This window comes from Chroicocephalus ridibundus, chromosome 7 (genome assembly GCF_963924245.1).
Source record: "Chroicocephalus ridibundus chromosome 7, bChrRid1.1, whole genome shotgun sequence".
NCBI lineage: Eukaryota > Metazoa > Chordata > Aves > Charadriiformes > Laridae > Chroicocephalus > Chroicocephalus ridibundus.
The window spans coordinates 47,621,872-47,644,995 of NC_086290.1; the positions used below are offsets into that span (position 1 = coordinate 47,621,872).

Consider the following 23,124-nt stretch of genomic DNA (forward strand, 5'->3'; position numbering starts at 1 on the left):
CTGGGTAGTCGGGACGTGATTTTGCTCCTCTCGAGCCATTTGACAAGGGGATCAACTGGTTACAACTGGCACGATGTGGGAGTTCTGCCAAGACCTGCAAAATGAGCCCTTGTGGTCTTGCGTGCCAGGGTGAGGGTCTCAGGGGGCGAGGGTCTCGGGGGGCATGGGGCAGAGGGGACACGGGGCGGAGGGGACACGGGGCGGAGGTGACACGGGGTGGAGGTGACACGGGGCGGAGGGGACATGGGATGGAGGGGACAGAGGGCAGAGGGGACACGGGATGGAGGCGACATGGGGCGAAAGGGACACGGGATGGAGGGGACATGGGGTGGAGGGGACATGGGGTGGAGGGGACATGGGGTGGAGGGGACACGGGATGGAGGGGACAGAGGGCAGAGGGGACACGGGATGGAGGAGACATGGGGCGGAAGGGACACGGGGCAGAAGGGACATGGGGTGGAGGGAACGTGGGGTGGAGGGGACACGGGATAGAGGGGACAGAGGGCAGAGGGGACACGGGGTGGAAGGGGCGCAGGGTGGAGGGGACAGGGGATGGAGGGGACATGGGGTGGAGGGGACGCGGGATGGAGGGGACGCGGGGTGGAGGGGACAGAGGGCAGAGGGGACACGGGACATAAGGGACACGGGGCATAAGGGACGCGGGGTGGAGGGGACAGGGGATGGAGGGGACAGGGGGTGGAGGGGACGCAGGATAGAGGGGGCATGGGGTGGAGGGGACACGGGGTAGAGGGGACATGGGGCAGAGGGGATGTGGGGTGGAGGGGACAGCGGGGTCTTGGGCGACCGTGCTGGAGGCACGCCACACTTGGCAGCCTCTGCAGTGCCTTTCCCTGCAGGACGGCGGCTCACAGAGCCGGTAATTGGGGCGTCCTGTGGCTTCCCAGGGCCGGCGTGAAGCTGGCACGCCGCGTGGCAGGTGTCTGATGGATAAGGGGTTTTTTTTAACTGCAGTCGCTGTTTTTGTTGGAGTTTTCTTCAAGCCAAGCGCGAACGGCATCCTGCTTGTTTTAGTGCCGGTGGTGGAGCACGGGACACGTCCCACCTGGCGCCGCAGAGGCAGAGCCCCCGCTCCTCTTCAATCACTGTCTCCTGGACAGGCTCCCCCTGGGCAAATGTGGGGAGTTAATAGATTTTTTTTTTTTTTAATGGGGAAGCAAACAAGTCCTCTGACGCCATTTCCTCTTCCTTGCAAGACGAGCCAACGGACTGTCAAAATGAGTAACTCTCAAGGTCCTTTTCTCGGTGTCATGATGGATGCACCTCCGGCTCTGTCTTTCTGGGCTCCGTTTGAGGCTTTCAGACCCCATGGAAATTTCCTCCTCCAGGAACATGTGTCTGTACAATTTGCTAATCTTTTATGTGTAGTTGTCATTGAACCAGAGCAGCCAGCTCCTCACAGCCGCTCCTAAAACCACGGGACTTGGAGGTGCCCTTAAGGGACAGAGCGGGCTCCAGCGGAGATGTTTCGCCCCTTCCTTCGAGCTGAAGGCTCAAAATGCAGTCATTAAAGCTGTGGGGTGTATGGCAGAGCTGACAAACGGTAAAAGAGCGGCTGAGGGATATATCCCTACTGTTCCAAAGGAGCCTTATACGACACTGGAATTTTTACATGCGTGCACTGTAGTTTTTACATGTATGTCTATGTGTGGCACTGGGACAGGTTGCCCAGAGAAGCTGTGGCTGCCCCAGCCCTGGAGGGGTTCAAGGCCAGGTTGGACGGGGCTTGGGGCAACCTAGGCTGGTGGAAGGTGTCCCTGCCCAGGGCAGGGGGTGGCACTGGGTGACCTTTAAGGTCCCTTCCCACCCAAACCGTTCGTGATTCTGATTCTAAGCCTTGTTAGGGAATATCAGAGACCCCCTGCAGATGGCTCTGGGACAGAACCTCCCAAGGGAATGCAAGCAGGGCTCTTGGGCAACAGGAGATGCTCATTGTCTTCTGTCTCCGTCGTGGGGACTGGTTGCATGCCCCGTGCCTGTGGATCGCAGTGTAGGCAGGCAGGAGGGGGGTGGGCATCGAGCACCCAGCTCTGCTGGCAGCATCCTTACTGGTAACGTTTGGGAAGGTGATACTCCCTGCCTCAGTTTCCCCACTGCAAAATGCCTGCGTTGGCACAGTAGTGAAGCTTTATCTGCTCTTTTCAGCCGGTTTCATGGATGTCTATAATTGAAACTGCGTTCAAAGTCAAGATTTTTATGGAAGACTTTCCCCAGTTCTGCTTGAAGTTATGGATTGAGGCTGTAATTAGACAGAAAGTCTCTAGGTCGCGCCGGGGAAAGGGCCAGGCTTGCGATCAGGCTCTTCTCCTCTGACCTGAAAATCTCGGAAACCGAAAAACTTGTCTGGGAAATAATCCTGCGGCTGGAGCTTTGCTGTGCACATCCTCGGCGCCATTTCAAGGCACGGCAGCACCAGCCTTCACCAGACTGTATTATTAGTGCACAGGTTACTTTATGGGCACAAACAATGACACAGAGCAGGACACGGAGTCACTGCAGCTTGCTATTAAGAGAATAAAAATAAACAGGAGTGTTGCGCACGCCTGGGACCCAAGCTGCAAAAGACTAGCTCATTAACTTTAAATACATCACCTAGCTGCACTCTGGAGGTCAAATTTGAGAAGGGGAAAAAAAAAAAAAAAAAAAAAAAGTGCGAATACTTATCAGTCTACGCACAGCAGATCCTCATCTCCGTTTAAATGTGTGCATCATTTCAGTGCCGTGGCAAGAAACTTTTAAGGAGGAGAGAGAACCCGATAGTCCTGAGACTGGCCAGGGAAAAAAGCTTATTTAGGACACAGACAGGCCAGGTGATGCAGGCTCCCAGTTTGACGCACAAGGCTCCGAAAGCCTTTATGGTTGGACTCGATGATCGGAAAGGTCCCTTCCGAGCGAGGAGATTCTGTGATTCTACGATTCTAACCGGGTGTAAGTCTCTGTTCTGCCCTTGGGTGTAGGCGATGCAGTCCATGCACGTTTTCCCCCTCTCTTTTTCTTTCCCTCCCCTGCTCCGTCTCTCTCCAGCCCAATGAATATTTAATTACATCCTCCAAGGGAGCCGCTCTGACGGGAGACTTTTGGCCAGGCGGCGGTGGGCTGAAGGCTGAGGGTGGGGGCTCACCTGCGGGATGGAGGGTGAGACGGGTTCGCGCTGCTGCTCCTCTGAGCCTTTAATTATCTCTTCAAAGCAGAAGGGCTCCAAGAAAGGTGGCAGGAGAGTTTGCGAGGGCACAGGCTGCTGCCACCTGCGAGGTGGGGATTTGCCATCCCAGCTCAGCCCAGTCCCTCTCTCCTCTGCCGGGTGCCCCGTGGTTTGGGGTGGGGGTGTGTGTGTGTCTTCTGCTGCACCCTCCCTGCCCGGCACATCCAGCCTGGGCAAACCACTGCTGCCGGTAGATCCTGTGGGATCAGGACAAACGTACCGGGAGGAAGGCAGGAGGGGGCTCAGGCCAGACGGGTGTAACATGGTTTGGTGTGAGAGTTGGTATTTCGCGCTGTTGTTGTTCCTCTCAGGTGAGTGCAGGGCTCGGCCTGCCCTCGAACGCTTCATTTTTCATAGACTCATAGAACGCTTCCAGGGATGGAGCAGCCACAGCCTCCCTGGGCAACCTGGGCCGGTGCCTCACCACCCTCACAGCAAAGGATCTCTTCCTGATATCCAACCTAAATCTCCCCTCCTTCAGTTTGAGGCCGTTACCCCTTGTCCCATCATTACACTCCCTGATAAACGTCCTCCAGCAGTACGACCTTCCCTTTTCCTTTTCATTAAAGTCCCGGGGGCTGAGGGAAGATGAACTCCTTGGACTGGAGCTGAAAGCCCACCCCGCTGAGAGAGGGGACTGTGGTTTTCTGTGCTCAGCTCCGATGCACCAGTGGAGCACAGCACTTCCAGCAAGAGCGAACGGCAGCGCCTTGAAACCTCTTTGGCCCGGGGATTGTGGAAGCACAACCCCAATATGAAGGAATTGGGGTTGAAGACAAGTAACTTAGGAGACTAAACCCCCCTTCAAAAGTGCTGGAGGCTCCTTTGGCTCCACCCGACATCCACATCCAACGCAGGGCTTGCTCCCTGGGAGCGCAGTGGTAGTTTTAAAGGCTCCTCTACGTGTATTGAGTCATTACCGCTTTTCCTTTTTCCACATTCCATTGCTGTATTTAGAAGAGTTAATGGCCGTTTTTCAGAGGTGCGGACACCCCTTCCCTGGGGTTGTCATGTCCAAAGGAAATTTCCTTGAGCTGCAGTGTCTGGGAGAGCTGGAAAAGAGCTTGGTTTCCCACCTCCGTGCTGCTCGTAGCTGCTGCTCCAAAGCCTTCGGTGAAAGGTGGATGTTGGACGTGCTGCCGGGCGCCACGACTGCCTGCTGTAGCTCTGTGGAGCTCCGCGGTGGTGGCCAAGCTGAGCTCACGGCACAGCAAACAGGGATGCTGGGGGTCTGCAAACTGAAATCATCCCCAAGGTCTTTCTGCACCCAGTGAGTGAACAGTGTGTGTTGTGACTTGGGCAGGTCCAGGACCCCTTGCTGGCTGTGCGTGGTCTTTGGGCACTAAAAAAGTTCCCAGAGGACCCAAAGATGCCTTCGGCATCCTATTTCTGCGACGGAGCAATTAGCCAGGATCACACGATTGTTCCCGGGCCTGTTGACAGTGCATCTAGTTGCTGTTCCTTCTTATTATCACATTTGCCTGGTTTTTGTCAGAACTGAGGCAGTGTCTTGCAGGGAGCAAAACCTTTGTGGGTATCTGGAAGCACTTAGCGCCCAGCCGATGCTAACAGACTAGTAATGATAAGCAGATCTGATTTGTCTCTGATGATGTGGCCAGCGATGATCTGAGTCATACTTTTAGTCATGCGAGGTTCAGCCGCATGATTGCTAACCCCCTTCCGACTCTTTGACATTAATGCCAGGATTAAGAGGAAACATTATGGGGAAGCAAAACGTTAGGGCATAACTCCAAGTAAGTAGATAAATGTTTTAGGGGGTTAAAAACCAGGGGTTAAGCTCAGCTCTGGTGTTTTGTAAGATCACCCACACAAGCAGTGACCATCCCTTGGCTGATGAGCGGTAACTTGGGGATGGGGGTGGCATCTGGATGGCATCCTGCCCAGAACCCCTCTGCTCCTCACCCACCTTGCCACCTGACAGTCTCCCCCTGCCCCAGCTGACCCACACCGCCATGCCTCCAGGTTTCCCTGCCCGCCTGGTTTGTAAATAAGTCATTGCCATGTGTCAGTGCCTTCACCTGTCGGGGACTTCAGCATGGCTTGGGTTCATAAACCCTGTCTGCATTTGGAACTGGTGGGAGCAGGGAGAGGAGACCTACTGTCACCGTCACTGGACGGTGTAAATCAACACTTATCAATGCTTATAAATACTTAGAGGGTGGGTGTCAGGAGGATGAGGCCAGGCTCTTTTCAGTGGTGCCCAGTGACAGGACAAGGGGCAATGGGCACAAACTTGAGCATAGGAAGTTCCACCTAAACATGAGGAGGAACTTCTTTCCTTTGGGGGTGGCAGAGTCCTGGCACAGGCTGCCCAGAGAGGTGGTGGAGTCTCCGTCTCTGGAGACATTTCAACCCCGCCTGGAGGCGTTCCTGTGCCACCTGCTCTGGGTGACCCTGCTCTGGCAGGTGGGTTGGACTAGATGATCTCCAGAGGTCCCTTCCAACCCTATGATTCTATGATTCTATGACGGGTGGCACAGCCCGCTCCATCCTCGCCGTAGCTTTTCGCCTGCTTGCGCCCCGTCCCTCCTTAGGAGGTTGGTTTCCTTCAGGGTGATGAGTTCTTGCTCAAGTAGCTCATGTGAACTTGGAGGCAGAAGGTGGGGGGAGGATGTGAACACAGCACGCGTTATAAATTGGCCGGGGTTGGGGGGGGGCATGGAGAGGGACTGGGGCTGTGTGTTCGCTGCTGTCGGCAGTGTTGTTCGGGGCTTGCTGGATGGCTCGTGGAAAGGAGCAAGGGAAGGTGAGAGCAGCGTAGACAGCACACATGCTCCAGCCTGGCATTTTCCTCCCTTTTTCCCATCCCTGAAACCCAACTAAAAGTTCATTTCTGAATAAGCTGCACGTCACTTGCTCTGAATATCAACCATTCCCAGGCGAGGAGCACATCTGTAGGGACAGCAAAGCCAAACATGGGGACGTGCGCGGTGCTTGATTTGCCTCCAATGCAGATTCTCAAACAGATGCTTGACGTGTGCATCGCACATCAGCTTGTAGTGCGCCATGTACGTGACTATAGCTCGGAGGAGGAGGAGGAGGAAGAAGTCATCTTTGGCTGTACCCAATGCAAATTTCAAGCTAATTGCTCCCAGGAACTGATGGGTGGCCTGAGCACTCATGGACCCTATGGGTGATGTGGGTATTGGGCACCGCCTGGTTGTGCCATGGCTGTAGAGAGCGACCCTGAGCATCTTCACCTTATGGCCATGCAGAGCTGCGCTGGGGGCGTCTGGGAGCCGATGTGCTGTTTTTTATAATATTTCTCTCCTGGCTGTTGAATACTGTAAAAGGAATTTTCAGCCAAAATTGTGAGTTCTCTTCCTTGCTGTTATGATGCTGCAGTCTCCTGGGATCCTGGTGGCAGGAAGGTTTGTTTTCTGCAGCTTAAAACAAATGTTAAAGGGATATTTCTGCCAGGCAAAATGTTTTGGGGTCTGGTTTCCTTGCTAGTTAACAGTTTTAATTGAAAAAGCAGTCAATAAGGATATAATGCTTTTTGTAATGGCATCGTTCTTCTGAGGTTGTGGAAAATGCTATAATTAAGCTGATAATTAAACCCCATGAAGTTAGTTATGATCCCTGGCAAAGTCATGAGCAAGGGTTTGCCCAAAGTCTTGTTCTGAGTCAGACACAGAGCCCAGGAGTCCTGGCACCCGCTTTCTCATGAGTCATGTGTAGGACTAAGTCCTGCCTCTCCTCCGTGGATGAAATGACATTGTAGAAAACGCAAATTGAATAACTCAATATTTTGGGGTCGCGTATGGATAGACTAAATATATGCACGGGCAGGTACTAGAATCTCTTTAAAATGCAAATGGTTTTCTTGCTAATCTGGCTAATTTCTTTAGCCCGATTTGCATCGTAGTGTATGGTTTTGTTACTGCCTTTCCCTTGAAGTGATGTACTGCAATGTAAATCACTCCGGATCCACTGTCACCTTGCATTACCTTCCCCAACGTGATCCAACGTGCTGTGACTGATACAATCCGACTTGATGCCATAAAGTGATGCCTCCCGTGGGGAAGCAGAAGGAACGCATTTTCTCGTAGCCCATGAATGTTTTACAGAATGGCTTCCCAAGTGATGGGGTGCCCACCCCTTTCCTTTTCTGCTTTACAAGCTGTCCCAGAAATGAGCTCCATCCTGCAAAGCCCTTGAGCGTGTGCCGAGCCCTGAAGGTGTGAGCGACTTTAGCAGTTGGACGGGGTCCTCCTGCACGTTACGGGATCGAAGCTATTACGAATCCCTGCTGGGTTTCCTCTCAGAGCCCCTCTCGCTGGCTCACCCTTAGGATATTCACTCTTGTCTTCAAGAAATTGCGGGCAGAGCGAAGTGAATGGAGATCACTACTCTGGCAAACGAGCGTTTCGACTCCGTTTATTTTCACGTTGTGTCTCTAGGAAGATAAGGACGTGGAGAGATTTCAATCAGTGGTGCATATGCTCAGATCAAGCGTATGAAATGTAATAAAAAGGAGAGGTGGCAGCAGCACGCAGCGCACATGGCAAAGCTGTCACGCAGGGCAGCTGCAGGTACTGCAGTCAATAGTGACGTTTTAATAGTAGCCCTTGCATTGACCTGCTTTAGTCTGATGGTTTTGGACACTTCTTACACCTAACAATTTAGCGACAGCAACTACATGGAGAGGGGGATGCAGTCAGTTCCAGCTGAATTTGAATGCAAAACAACCAAAAAGTCTTAGAGTTGCTGATTCTGTTTCCAGACTTGAAGGAGTCTGATATATCTAATATATGAAGGAGTCTAATATATCCACCCATATCAATTGGCCTAATAATACGTAGGAGGATATGTCTATAGACTGGCAGACAAAGGAGAGTCATATAGACATTGAACTACCCTGTTCAGAGAAGCTGGTATTTTTTAGATCCTTCAACAGGCATGAATTTCCCTTTTTTTTCTTTTTTTTTCTTTTTTTTTTTCTGCCATTTTCATTAAGCATCGCAGAAGTTCTCGGAGGGGAAAGTAATATTTGATGCGAAGCTCAGATATACTTCAAACAGCCACATGCCTCATTTACAAAACATACAATGTACTGGAGGGCTTGGGACTGCATCGGCTCAGTTCATTAACGGCGGGAGCAGCCTCCTCTTCCTGCTAATGGCACTGAAGCCGCGTCTCCACCGCCTGCTCTGCATGCTGAGCGCACAGGGCTTTTAAGAGATGGATGCTGATGGAAAGCTGAAATGAAATGCCTTGTGGGTTCGCCATAATCTCTCTCTTCCCTCTGCGTCTGCTCCCTTCCTCTGGAGGAGAGGGTTGGCCCCGTAAAAGCTTTGTAGCGGCCTGGCTGTTTGGCGGGTCTGTAGAAGGGAAGAGCCCCGGCCGTGCTGATGGCTGCTCTCCTCCTGCCAAAATTGGTTTTCTTGAGAAGCGACTTGCCTACAAACTTTCTGGGGCTGGGGAATGACCTATTTATCTCTATTTGTGCATCGCCTGGCCCCTGTCTTTCAGGTGTGGGCGCACCACAACATGGGCCATTCATTGAGATGACAAATTTGCGTCTGTAGGTACCACGGAGTTGATGTAGGAGGTGCCGTAGCGCACGTGTGGGTCCAGGGCAGCGTGTTGGACATTGGCGCTAAGTGGTATTTCAGTGAAAACATCATTGATCTTTTCCTTTCATTTCAGGGGATGGCCAGGTTGATTTTGATGAATTTATGACTATTCTGGGACCTAAGCTGGTATCATCGGAAGGCAGAGATGGCTTTCTGGGAAATACAATAGACAGCATATTCTGGCAGGTAAGTGACCATTTATTTAAATGCAACTTTAGCCAACTCCCGTTAGCTTCCAGAATTGATCTGTTGAGGAGCACAAGATGTTTTGCTAAGCGTGAATGCTTGTGTAAAGGCTATTTGGGTCCCTCTCGCTGTGTGCTGTGTAAGACAGTCCTGCGTCGCCGGAGGGACCTGCTCTCAGCTGAGCCCTGTGCGGGAGGAAGGGAAAGCGCTTACTGTGGATGAACTTCAGTTGAACACCAAAAAAGTGCCCAGTTATTGGCGCGACATGTTTGGGAGTGGTTTCGAATGCATTTTTTTTTGAAAGAGAAAAACATTTTTCTCCATAAGCCTTTTGAGTTAGGAACCTCGAACCTGGCCGGCTGCTCTCAGAAATGTGCCACCTTTCCATGTCCCTGGGCTGTGGCGGAGGGATGCTCCATGCAGGTCATGTCTGGTCGGCGCTTCTGCGGTTAATTCAGTTCCAAGGCTGAGGGTAACGTTATTGTGCCAGTGCAAGTCTTACCCGTGGTGCTGCCCTGGGGGGGGTTTGGTCCTGCCGGTTCCAGGCCTGGGAGCAGGGGCAAGTTCTGGCAGCGGGAGCTGCCTCACGTCTGTCCTGCAGCGTGATTTTAAACGGTGTTAGACCTTCCTGGAAAAGCAAGGGCAGGCCAGGCTGTTATGGTGGGGATTAAAAACCTCCCAAAACACAGCGCCGCGCGTTCCTTGCCAATGGATTAAATGTGTGGCTTCCTGTGAGATTACTGCTCATTTCATTGATCATCCAACAGCCTTTGCTCGCTAATAAACTTTGGCTGCTACCGAGTTTATGTGAACCAAAAGAGTCAAACCTGCAAAGAAGCATTTCTGTCTTCTTTTACTGCCCTCCAGCACTGTCCAGACTCAATTGGGTGGAGTTTTGTAAAAGTCCTTTAAAAGTCTTTTAAAAGCTTGTTCCTGGCCCCCCTGGCATGTGCTAGAAATAACTCTGGAAATCCTGGTCTGGATTCTGGTATTCAGTTGTCAAAGCGTCGAGTTTGGCGTCGGTGGGGGCGCAGTGGTTTGTCATGTATCTGGGGGGACGCGAGAGCCGAACTCACGCCACGAAGGGCAGGACCGTGAGAGTCACGGGTGTTTGGTTGCCCCCGTCGCACCTCGCAAGCCTCGTCCCAGCACGTGGGCGACGGGGAGGGAGGAAACACCGAGTCCCACCGAGCCATCGGCGCCTCCCAGACCCCCTGGCGAGACTGGCCTCACTGCAGCCATTCGAGAAGTGAAAATACCCATTGGGAAAATCAAGTTCAGGAGCTGAGCTCTTTGATGGGGAAGCAGAGAGGTCTGGAGCCCTCCCTAAAATTCAGCTCACAGGTTAACCCGCGGCCAGTTAGTGACCCTTCGGCCCATGTAAAAGCCTGCAGTGGCTTTGCTCGGAGGAAGGGGGGACGTGTGCTCTGGTTGTAGAGCAGCAGGACCCCTGGGCTCAGCTTTGGCCTTGCTCTTTCATGCAGCAGGAACCATGGCCCTTCTGCCCCCGCGAGGCTGCGGTGGGACGAGTCAAAAGAGTGCAGAGACTTCAGGTAACTGGCCCCACAGTGGGAAGGGATGGCCCTGGGGCTTGTCCGCAGGCAGCGAAGCTTTGACTGAATTGCACAAGTGCTCCAGGGCCTCGGGAAAAAAAAAGTTTATGGTCTTTCCCTTGTAAGGGTAAAAATACATCTCTTTACATAGCACTTTCTTGGATTTCAAAGCCCTTGAAGAGAAGGCTTCATCTCACATTTCTTTTCTCCTGGGGTAGAAGAGCTCATGAAGAATACAGTAATTTTGCTGCTTATTCCTAAAGAAGGATAAAACCACCTAGGGAAGTGCCATTCAGGGGACAGGCTCCCTCTGCCCGTTCCTACCTACTTTACCCACGCCGTCTGCAGGGCCATAAGTCACCTCGTCTTTAAGCGAAGCATTTATGCATCTGCATTATCTCCTGCAGGATTAGATCTGATTTGAAACAAAGCCCTTTTCAGAATCGGGGCCTGGCTGTGTTTCCCATATCCCCCTGGTGTCGATTTTCACATTTACTGGAAAGGAATGGCCGGGAGAGGAGGGGGATGAGTTTGGGTTCCTGATAGAGCGCTTTCCCCGGGCAGCCATTCCCATTTCAAGGAGGGGATGGTGCCCACAAGCTTGGGGTTGTGAGTGGTGCCAGGTGACAAGGGCAGCAAGGGCGGGACAAGAAGGGACAACTCTGCTTTGGTGGCCAGGCAAGGCTATCGAGAACCCTCGCCCCAAAGCTGCAGGCAGCAAAAGGCATCTTGAAGAGGCTCTTCTATCAGTCCCAGGGGGAGAGAAAATCTGTGTTGGCATCCAGAAAGTGCCTTCCCCTCTTCCATCCAAACAGCTTCCCTCCAACTGTCACAATTTTGGCTCTCGGGGTATTTTTGCCGAGGGTCCAGCTTTCTATACTGTGGTGCTTCCGTGCAGACTCCGTTCCAAGCGCGCCTTAATAACGCCTTAAATAATGCAATGACAGAGTTAAATAATAAACAGCAGCAGAAGGAGAGAGGGATTCAAAGGAACAGGCAAGGGCCTGGAGATGCGTTTGCAGACGAAGCTGGGAGTGAGTTGGTGGGATACAGGAAGGCGGTTCCAGATGGCAGAAGCTGCAGAGAGGGGAAGGATCTTACAGCGACAGCAGTGGGGCTGCAGGAGACGGGGAGGGGGTAGAAATGGTGGAAGAACAGGGAGGAGAGAGAGGGATCACGCATGGAAGAGGCAGGCTTGAAATAATAGGGAAAGGGTGCATCCCTCCTATCATATGTGTTGCCCAAAGAGCGAAGGCCAGCCCCGGAGAAGCAGGATTGGGTCAAGACCTGAGTGTTGGCAGGTGTTGGAGAGATGGAGGGTCTCTTGGATGTATTTTTCTTCCTTGATTTCCCATGTGGGCTTTAAATTAAATCATATCGGTGTGTGTTCGAGGTGGCTGACTCTTGCTTTCTCAGGTAGCGGCGATCAGTTCTGCTCCAGTTAGAATGGCTCTCTGCGGTCCCTCAGATGGGTCAGGAAGTATTTAAGGGGCGGGAAAAATCATCCTAGCAAATACTATTTCGGGCCGAGTCAATATAGACCAATGATATCAGGAGAGCTGAGAAAACGTGGACTCTCCTCCGTCTCAGAAAGGCCCTTTCCGGAGCGAGATGCAGCACACACCAAGCACCGTTTTGCGGAGAACATCCCCAGGTGCCTCCTGCTCTGTTTCAAAATGGTTTTCTCATCCTCATTCCAAATGCGTGCAAATGGCAGTGACATGTACCCCTGCGCAGACATCTTTAACGGTCTTAAATTGTTAAATTTAAACTGTCTTAAATCTTCAACTGTCTGGTGAGCCCCTGGCCCAGGTTGCCCAGAGAAGCTGCGGCTGCCCCATCCCTGGAGGCGTTCAAGGCCAGGTTGAACGGGGCTTGGAGCAACCTGGTCTGGTGGGAGGTGTCCCTGCCCAGGGCAGGGGGTGGCACTGGGTGACTTTTAAGGTCCCTTCCAAGTCTAACCATTCTATGATTCCATGATAAATATTTTTTCTTACGTACACAGCTGCTTAGTAACCATTAGCCCATCCTCAGGGTGCAGGATCACGGTCAGGAGGAGTTTGAAGACTGGAAGCACCCAATGAAGCCCTGTTCTCCCTGGTTTGGGGCAGACCTGCCACGGCAAGCTTGCAGCAGCAATGCAAACATCCCCTTTGGCTGCTGCCACAGAGACTGCATTATTCAAAGCAAAAAGTAAAGAAAAAAAAGAGCATAGATGAGATTTTGGGAGTAGCTATTGAGCTCTGTTTTGGAAGCCAGTGGCAGGAGGTGAGCCTGACCCTGCGCAGGGGTGTTGGACCTCCCATGGTCTCTCTCAGGGTGTCTGCCCCCTTCCCTCTCCATCTTTTTTCCCTCTGTAGTTTTTAAAAAGCCGCCACCCATTGCTGGCCTTCCTCTGCCCACCTTCTCTGAGCGGCTCCTGCTGGTGCTCACTCACATTTACTGTCCTGAAGCTGGTTTTCTTCGGTGTGTCCGGCCATGGTTTTGGCAGGGATGCGGTAGCCGTCGTGCGGTCAGAGAGATGCTGTTTGATCAATTTTCAGGCGTGACAATTTGTTTTTCCAGAGCTCGGGGAATACGAGTCTGGTTCCAGTTAGGCTCTGAGGGCTGTGTTCTGTGCAGGCGAGTGTTGAGGCAATTCCAGTGCATGGCCATCCGCCTCTGTAAAGCGATTTCGATCAAGAGCATTACAGAACAGACAAACGTCGCTAGCGGTAAATATTAGCTCCTTTTTTTGGCAAACAGACTCCAAATCTGTCCACTGTGCCCTGCCATTCTGAGCCAGAGAGAGGGATGAAAAGAGAGGGGAGAAACCGGGATTTCATATTCATTTACAATTTCTGCCCAGATTGTTTCTGAGTGCAAAGACCTTCAGGCACAAGTGTTAAATAGTTTGCGCAGGGCGTAGTGTGGTGGATTTCCAGTCCCTGGGGGTAAGCAACGGGAACAGAAGTGATAATCATCTTGGATTCTAGGCTTTTAACTGAAATAAACCTCTCTGTCTTGGCTAAAATGCTTTTTGAAGTCAGAACGTGTTTGAATGGTTAAACAACAGGGCTGCATCCCCATCAGATGCAGGATAAATTCTGTAGCCGGCAGCGCTGATGAGATTATTTTGAAAAGTCAATACTTTGGTTGGTGATCATTTGAGAGGCAAAACGCTGCCTGCTCTTCCCCCCCCGCCCCCCGCCTCTCTTTACTGTATGCACGTGGAAGCTGCAGGGAACATCATTTCAGCCAGCGCTAATGCATTGCCTGTGCAAAGATAGCTGGAAGCTTTGTCTTGCGTGAGGGGACGGCGCTGTATCATCGGCTCAGACACGGTGCCCATTCGTCGCATTAGATATCGCCCGGTATAATTCACTGGTGGTCAGGAGGTGGCTGGTTGGTTTGGGATAAATACGGCGGCTGTTTTGCTGGAGCTGGGAGACCAGAATACCAACGCGGTGTTCCAGGCTGGGGAGATGCTGCTCAGAGATCTCATTTTTCCACCGTAGAGATGTCTCCGCAGTTTTGGCGGAGGGGACAGCCAGAGGACTGGGGGGGGCAGGTCCTGTGAACGGAGCAGCTCAGCAACTGCTTGTTTTTCCTGGGCTTGGGAAAACCCTTTTTGTCTCTCCAGGCTTCCGCGTACCTTTGCTCAGGAGGAGGAATACATTGGGTTTGGTGGTCTTTGGTGGATGAGTAGGTAGTGGATGATCCCAAAGCTAGATCCCGCGGCAAGGAAGGAGGGAACGTCAGGGACAGGCCAGAGACAGCAAGAAAGCCGTGTGCTCCGAGCCACCAAGCTCAGCAGTGGGCACCAAAGGGCATTTTGTTCCCTGGAGGCAGGAAAAAAAAAAAGACCAAGGGCCACATCCAGCTGTGCAGTACGGCATCTGGCGTGGGCTGGGGAGGGGGCACAGGGAGGCAAAGGGGGGCTCGGAGCCAGCTTGCGAACACGCGTGGGAGAGCGGAGGGACAGGGTTGGGATGGGACACAGTGGTTCCGTCCTCCTGGCACGGCTGCTGATGCTTTAATGATTTGCTGGGCAAAACTGCCCATCCGTAACCTTGTTTGCGGTTGTCGCTGCAAATGCAACAACAGCGTCCCGGGGGAGAGATCTGGGCTCTCATGATCTGGTCAATCAATTAGTGCTTTAATAGAGTGAAACGAAGGAGAAAATGTGTGGGAACCTCCATGGCACAGCACAGGGTACGGAGAAGCCACGGCAGGCGATGGTGTTGGAAGGGAAGGCAGGGGACAAGGGGCCATGTCGGAGCCGCGCTGCCTCCAGCAGCACTAAGATTTCGCTTAGAGAGGGGTTTTTCTTTATGAAGTCCAGTAGATAAACCTAATGCAATTTCTCCCCGTACATGAGTTTTCTCGTCTTGTCCCTGCAGAGGAGTTAATTTGATGATGGCGAATTAGCCTTGCCGGAGTTGTGGAGCAAGCCTTTGTGTCTCTCTGTGCAATTTCACGTGGTAACGGATCCAAGATCCAGCTGCCCCCCCGCAACCTGGCTGGCCAGGCACGGGGTGTACGTGGCCTCCCCTCCTCACCCTCCTCCTCCTCCTCGGCCGGTGCAGCCCCTCTGTACGGGTTGGGTTGATGCTGAACCCCAGGAGGGGCCATTTCACATCTTGCGCTGCTCTGCTGCAAATACCTCTTGATTTCAGGATTTCAGGTGCTGCTGTTTCAGCCTTTGAAAGAACGATGTCAAATCCACTTCTGCGGAGAAAGAGGGTCGGGTTTTGTGGTTCAGAGTACTGGGTGATGATCGGGGGTTGGTGGTGGTTCCCAGCGGGGCAGGTTTCGCAGCTGGGCTGGGTGTGTGTAAGAGGGGGTAAGGAACTGCTCTTGTACCGCTGCTTGGAAAGAAAGCCGAGGTTCAGGGAGGAAGGACGGCTTAATAGTGTGTGCAGACTTAGTGCCCGTGTAAGTTTTGGTGACTACTTCGGGGTTTCAATCAGGAAACGCTGCAGGTCAAAGTTTGGGTGCCAAAACTTGATGGATGGGGTCAGGGATGGGCAACTGGGGCTGGACCATTGCACCACACACATCCCCTCACCCGTGCACGTCCTCTTCCAGCAACAAAGCCCTCTGTCCCCCCAGCAATTTTTTCAGCATTAGCAACAATGTAGGTGCCTGCTTTTTGGTTGCTGAACCTGAAATATCTTTCCGGTGATTTCAGGATCAGGAAATAAGTTCTGTACGTTTAAAAGAGCCACCCTTTCTTGGGTTTCCCAAGCTGGATACCACCAAACTGAAGGACTGGTTGGAAACCTTGGCATTACCTCTCCTGCAGAAACCACAGCAATTCGGCCTGGGAGCCAAGGCAGGCACCTTTCCTGTGGCAGCTAATACTGGGCTCTGCTCAACCGGAGTCACTAAATTCACCCGGTGCACTGTTAGCTCCAGCGTCCTGACCGTGTTTCCGGTTTCAGAAATTAAACGTGTCCTGCAATATCCGTTCCTGCGTTTTAGATTCGATGTGTGGTTTCCTTCTATCCAATCTTAAAACGGTGTGAGATTTCCCCTTGCAAAGACACAGATGGCTGTGTTGAGCAGAGTGACTCTGGCCACGTAGCTGGTGTGGATGGTGTGCAGTGCATCTCAACTAACCTGGGACACTGCTTGGACTCCCTGTAGAGTTAACAGAGACAAACAGCCACTTCTAGGGCGGAATTCAAGGTATCTCCTTTAGGCGTCAACCTCAGGAAGAGATGCATCATGCTTCAAAAGTGCCAATTTTTATCCATTTGGTATAAAGAAAGTCCAGGAAAATGGCTCAAATGGAGATGTGTGCACTGGGGACCGCTAAATGTCGTCTGATGAGTCCCACCAAGGGTTTCACCAGTTCTGCTGGTTCTGAGGCGGTTTTCGGTGGAAGGAGAACAGTTTTGGTTGCCTTATTAAATTTTCTTTTGTTGACAAAGACGTTTCCATTGAGTACGTGGCACTCAATGGTTGCCGTCACAACACGGCGCAAGTTGAATGTTTACAGGTGGTGAATTCGTCAACAAGATACTTCTCTCTGTTCGTAGTCTGTGTATCCAGCACAGAAGTGCTGTCACGGCCACTGGTGCAGATGTGAATATTGGAGAAGTTCATGGCCTGGGTCGTGGTGGTAAGACTGTCCTTGGACAGTGAGACTGTCACATCACTGTCACCCCTTTGCAGTGTATGAAGTTGTCAGTGGGTAGGAGTGAGCAAGAATAGTTGGGTGGCCTCGTTTTTATCTGTTTCTATGAAAGGACCTCATTTGCTCCAGTACACACCCTTCCCTGTAACAAAATCAGTTCTCCCAAGTCATCAGGATCAAAGTTAGACCTGGAGACAGTGGAAACTGTAGTTTTGAAAGCACTTGCAAACCAAAGCAGGACTGGTACCAATAGCAGGAGAAAAACAAGACTTCATTGTCCGACTGTGTTTTGGAGCTTCAACCAGCTTACTTATGCATTTAGCCTTCAGAAACGCGCTACAGCTTTGCTTCAAAGCCTGTTTAAAGCAGGCAGTTTATATCAAGAGTCATCCTGCCGGCTGGATGACAGGGTACGACTGTCCTGGCAGGTGGTCATTTGGCTTTGTGCACACTCTGGAGCACTCACGTACATATACTCCACCCAGCTCTTACGGTACAGAGGTTATTTTTTCTATGCCAGCTTATACATAAACTCAATCTGCAGCTCTGCATGTCATGGTTTGTTTTTTTTTTTTTTGCCCCTGCCTGATGCGTGAAATAGGAACCGTGCCGTGGTTTTCTTGGTGATTTGCTTAGAAATGTAAGGAGCGACGCGCAGGAAAGGTAAATGTGTACGATCGTCAGCAGACGTGTACGTGGGTAGCTGGAACACGGGCTGGGGGGAGTTTCTTGCTTGCTGTGGACTCCTTGCAGAGGGGCCAGACTCCCCAGCACCTCCGAGTGCCAGAGTGCATCTTTGGGGCTGGTGTTGTTGGGGCGGGTGTCTCTTTTCTTTGGATGCACTTTGATGCCTTTGAAAGCCACCACTGGGTGATGGAGCCGAGGTGGCACGTTACGTGCAGGGGAGTTTCAGGGTCAAGAGTTCTGGCTTCAAGTCCCATGTCCCCTGCACTCCCGATGTCAGGAAGGAGTTGCTTCCAGCGCAAAGGCTCCTCAAATCCTAAGCCAGCACCAGATCTCAGGATCTGTCCTTCCTCTCTGCACAGAGAAAAGGACACTTAAGGATCTGCGATTCAGGTGTCACCAGAGGACTTTTGGCTTGCCTGGATGCTTTATGTCCTTGTAACAAAATCGTCTCTTTTCAGTGCCGTTATTTTGTTGAGGGAAATCTAATTGACTATGAGGAAAGTCTGATTTTCGTGGAGATCAGAGTTTGGGAATTGTTTAAAACAGACTCGATGGTGGTGGCCTTTTGCAATTTCTTCTTTCTAAAGAATCCCCACTTTGCAATGGAAATCTATCTGTTGCCCTCCCTCCACGCCCTGGGTTTCAGCAGAGTAAAAATATTGTGAACATTTCCCTAAGGTTTTGAAGAGAAGAATAAGAGGGAAAAACAGGAAGAAAGGCGCTCCATCGCTCATAAACAAAAAAGCTGAAGTGTTGGCAACTGTTTGCGACAAACAAATGTGTTTAGAAAGAAAAACGACCTTTTATGCGAATGAAAAGCTAAAAAGAAATTACTCTCTTGGAAAAAAAAAAAAGAAGAAAGAAAGAAAGGCAGACCTCTGAAAAAATGCAGACGGAGAGCTGCAGAGGACAACGGTGGTGGGGCCAGTGGATAGCTCAGACGATGGCTGAGGGTTGTTAGTGCGAGCCAGATGAGTGGTGGATGCAGTGGCATTGAGGAAGGACCTCCAGGCCCTGGCTGCCAGACAGTTTCTATAGCACAGCGTATAACTCAGGTTTTCCCAGTAGGTATCCAAGATTTTCAGCGCAGTTTGCTGAAGCCTGACGTCTGAAGCCAAAAGCAAGCTACCAGGTACCATCGAGCCCTAAGTGAGGCCTCGGTTAGATTTTATGCTTCTCAGTTTTATCAGCAAAATTCCTCGTGTTACAGCCCAGAAGCAGCTGATGGCCAGAGCTGTTGAAGCATCTTGGTGCCTCTTTCAGGTTGCGGCAGGAAAGTGCCAAGAGCTGCTGGGTTTCTAGGCACGAGGAGTAGCTCGTGCTGGGAACCGCCTGCAGAGGAGAGGGGCATTCGCCAGCTGCCTGCGACTTGCAGTGTTGGCCGTCTCTGCCATGCCCACCCAACCTTCACCTCTGTGGTGTTCCCCCATGGCACGGGGCACAGCCTTGCTGTCCCAGACTGGTGTTTCTGAGGGGTGATGGTGGTGGGCAAATTGGTGGCCCTCGCAGGCAGTTCGCCAGTCATCAGCCATCTTGAGCGGCCATCAGGATGGAGAGGTTTCCTTGGCCATCAGGATGGAGAGGTTTCCTTGGCCATCAGGATGGAGATGCCCTGGCCATGCTGCAGACACAGCCAGCTCCGTCTTGCCCCTGTCTCCCACCCTCCACCAACACTGAGGACCAGGGAAGATGGGGACATGGCTGTCTAATGACCACTGGAGCCCTGAGACCATTTCCCTCCATGCTGGTTGCCGACCTCTCTGCATGCCAGGAATCATAGAATCATAGAATCACAGAGTGTGTTGGGTTGGAAGGGACCTCTAAAGGCCATCTAGTCCAACCCCCCTGCAGTCAGCAGGGACATCTTCAACTAGATCAGGTTGCTCAGAGCCTCATCCAGCTCGGCCTTGAATGTCTCCAGGGATGGGGCCTCCACCACCTCTCTGGGCAACCTGGGACAGGGTCTGGGACACACACCTCCCTCCCCTTCCCCTGGAGTCTGCACAAGCTCCTGCCTTGGTTTCTCCAAGAACTTGTGCCACGAGTGCTGCCAACCGGCCTGCTGCACTTTGGTTTGGGTTTTTTTACTCTTTGGCAAGAATTTCACAGATTGATGGGTGATGCGCAGGTACTGGGAGCGTGTTCTTGGTGGTGTGAACATCACCTCTCGCTGCAAACGGTGCCACCACACTGGCTGAGCCAAACGGGCTCCGGTAGCCCCTTCCCCAAGGTCTGACTCTATTAATACAATTTTTCAGCAGAGGCATAATGTAGTTTTGCCAAGCAGGTGGAAAGACGCTGATCCTCAGGAAGAATTCCTTTAAGATCTTTTTTCAAACAAATTTGCCACTTCATTGAGAACCTGTTTCTTTGTCCGTGTGCTTTCTGCGCCGTCATTTGACTGTCTGGGGAGGTTTGAATATATTTCTGTGCTGGCAAAGAAAGAAATCATACACTCTGAGATGCGTGCAGTCTCCAGAGCTGCTAGTCCTGATGTAGTCTGTAGTGCCACAGAGAATTATTTCTTATTTTTACTGTTGAGTAACGCTATAAAGTGATAATTAAAATAAATAATTATGTAACCCAGTACATTTACTCACAGTTAAGAAAATGGATCAAGATGCAGGCGCTTATGGCAGGAGTCCAGAGAAACCTGCGGCAGCTGGTGGAAGTATCCAATATACGTGTGAGCTTGGTGGGAAGCGTTCAAAACTGATTTTGATCCCTTTTTCCTGGAAATAAGCAGATCTAGCGGGTAAGGGAAGACTTCTGTTCAACATGAGCCAGGAGGATGTTGGAGTTCCCTCCCGAGATCTGTTCTAATGTACGACTTCCCTACGCTGAGCAGAAACGCAAACCCCAGGAGGTAACGCAGCAGGGTCCGCAGGTGGAGTTCATGGAAATGCCCCATTTTTGGAGCAGAGCGTAGGAGACAGTCGCCTTCCCCTGGAGGAGAGATGGGGGAAAAAAGTAAACATATAACAATGATTTGCATGTTTTTAATCTCTTTCTACTCTTGCTGAGTGTGTTAGTTTGGATGTTTTTCCCCCGGAGGCTGCCTTGCTCAGGGGATTATTAGTACAAGACGTCGCTGTCAATCCGTCAGCTCCCCCCGCGTGCACGAAGCTCCAATTCCTTCGAACTTTTGGAAGTGACAGAGTAATGAAAAGACAAATGAAATAAATTGATGCTTTTGTAGGGGAGCAGAAAGTGAAAAGAGCTGTCACAAAGCAGACAGGCTGTACGTAGGTGCCAGATTTCAGGGCTCTCAGGAACTGCGATCCCCTGTGAAGATCAACACGTGAACCTCAGCTTCCAGCACATCTGTCCTTTATATTAAGAGACGACCGAGCTAATATTAATATTTATTTCATGGCTAGTTGGTATGCGGGCACATGCTTTCACCAAATTAGCCAGTCTGTCAGGTTAAAATATAGACTTTCCCCAATCCTGGCTGCTTCTTGCTATGTATCAGCCCCGTCCTTCCATTTTTCTAACGCCACGTCTTCATTACAGACTGGCGTGAAAACTCTGCTGAGCTCCCAGCTCAGAAATGCGCTGGTAGTTATTCAAATAGCCTTCAGTAGACCGTCTCTCTTTTTTCCTACTGACATTCAAAAGTGCTTGAATCCCAAGGGCAGTTTCAGAGCAAAAGTGGAATATATTATAATCGTAGGATCAAACGATGATGAAACCCTCCCAGAATTGCTGCTTCGGCACAGGAAAGGCCTGCACTGGAGTGCTGCAGAAAGAAAACACCAGGACTTTTTGTTGTTTTGTTAACTTTGTAAAATGTTTAAGAGAAGAAGAGACCACTATGATGATGGTATGTCCGAGGAAGTGGAGAGGGACCTCAGCTCTGGTCCTGATGTGTCCGGAGCCAGCTGAGGCTTTGCCTTCTTCAGCCTCCTCTGTAGGTTTGCTCCGCTTCATGAGGAGAAGGATTTGGGGTTGCTGGTGGACAAGAAGCTCAACATGAGCAGGCAACGTACACTTGCAGCCCGGAAAGCCAACTGCATCCAGGGCTGCATCAAAAGCAGCATGGTCAGCAGATCCAGAGAGGGGATTCTCCCCCTCTGCTCTGCTCTCCTGAGACCCCACCTGGAGTGCTGTGTCCAGCTCTGGAGCCCTCAGCACAAGAAGGACATGGAGCTGTTGGAGTGGGGCCAGAGGAGGCCACGAAGATGATCCGAGGGCTGGAGCCCCTCTGCTGTGAGGACAGGCTGAGAGAGTTGGGGGTGTTCAGCCTGGAGAAGAGAAGGCTCTGGGCAGACCTTAGAGCCCCTTCCAGTCCCTAAAGGGGGCCTACAGGAAGGATGGGGAGGGGCTCTGGATCAGGGAATGTTATGATAGGACACGGGGTAACGGCTTCAAACTGAAAGAGGGGAGATTTAGATGAGATGTTAGGAAGAAATTCCTTACTGTGAGGGTGGTGAGCCCCTGGCCCAAGTTGCCCAGAGAAGCTGTGGCTGCCCCAGCCCTGGAGGGGTTCAAGGCCAGGTTGGACGGGGCTTGGAGCAACCTGGTCTGGTGGGAGGTGTCCCTGCCCAGGGCAGGGGGTGGCACTGTGTGGGCTTTAAGGTCCCTTCCAACCCAAACCATTCTGTGATTCTGTGTGATTCATGTTTCTTCCTGTGTAGGATAGGGCTCACTTCAGTCCCATTTAAGCACTTGCTTTAGGGAAAAAAACACCAGTTTAGTGCTGCATGTGCCTCAGACTTTGAAATAGGTGAACAGGGAACAAGCAAACTGGTGTGGGACAGGGCTGGAGAATGGATCGATCCAAAAAGATCAGCCTAAAGTGGCTTTATGGGGCCGGAGGGGATGTGTGCCGGCTATCCCGGGTCAAGCTTCTGGGGCTTGCTGTCAGCTTGCTGAGATGATTTAAATTTGTGCTTAGCTTTCCATCTTCTTGATTCGTGCCAGACGTAACAGCGCAGGCAGAAAAACACCGACATAAATCTCTCAAGGTTGGGATCTCCGGAACTCAGGGAAGAGCTGAGTCTCGCCTCTTCGTACGGCGCTCCTTCCCCTCCTGTTGAAACGGTGTTTTTATGCAGGATAGCTGTGTTATACCTTAGAGAATAGTTGCGCTGATGATTGAAGATAATCAAAACGGTTTCATGAATCCAGTTTTATTGAAAAATTACCCTTTGTTTTTTCCCAAGTGAAACTTTCATCAAACACTCTTTGAAATTGCCATTATTCCCAGAATTTCGGCATTGTTTTTACTGAATATGTGCCTATTTTTTATCAACATGTTTTTAAATATTTTTTACTCCCAAGTAACACGGCATTCTTATTTATCTGGAGCATGTTTTTCAGAAAACAAATCCAATGGGTTTGCTATTATATCATTTGTAACAGAAAAGGGATCCATTTAGGACCTGGCAAAATGAAAACGTCTTAAACCCACATGTTTGATGTGGGTTTTTCCATTTTTTAAAGTCACGGTAATTTATCATGTTTAGCTGTTGGGGCACAGCTTTCTGGTTGCTACAAATTGCCTGGCTGGCTACCAAGGCAGGAGAAATGCACCTGATTTTAGGGCAGGTATCTCTACAACCCCTTGGCAGACACTTGCAAATCTTGCTGCACTACTGGGGTTGGGTTTTTTTTTTGAGTGCATTTTTTTTTTCTGTTGCAGTGGTGAATTGTTCTCTCTACAAACTTCCTACAGATATCCCCGGGTTCCTGCGGGGTAAAGGTGATTACGATCCATATATTGAAGAATAATCACTCCTCTGGCAGCCT

The 23,124-nt window shown here is 51.2% G+C and overlaps 1 protein-coding gene across 4 annotated transcripts in view; it reads left to right on the plus strand.

The window, feature by feature from the left end:
- CALN1 (calneuron 1) overlaps window positions 1–23,124 on the plus strand; it is a 139,533-nt gene that overhangs the window by 63,989 nt on the left and 52,420 nt on the right. For all 4 annotated transcript variants that reach the window (XM_063341827.1, XM_063341829.1, XM_063341828.1 and 1 more), the window contains exon 4: window positions 8,894–9,006. In XM_063341827.1, coding sequence (XP_063197897.1) covers window positions 8,894–9,006 — 113 coding nt within the window. The remainder of the gene's footprint in view (window positions 1–8,893; window positions 9,007–23,124) is intronic.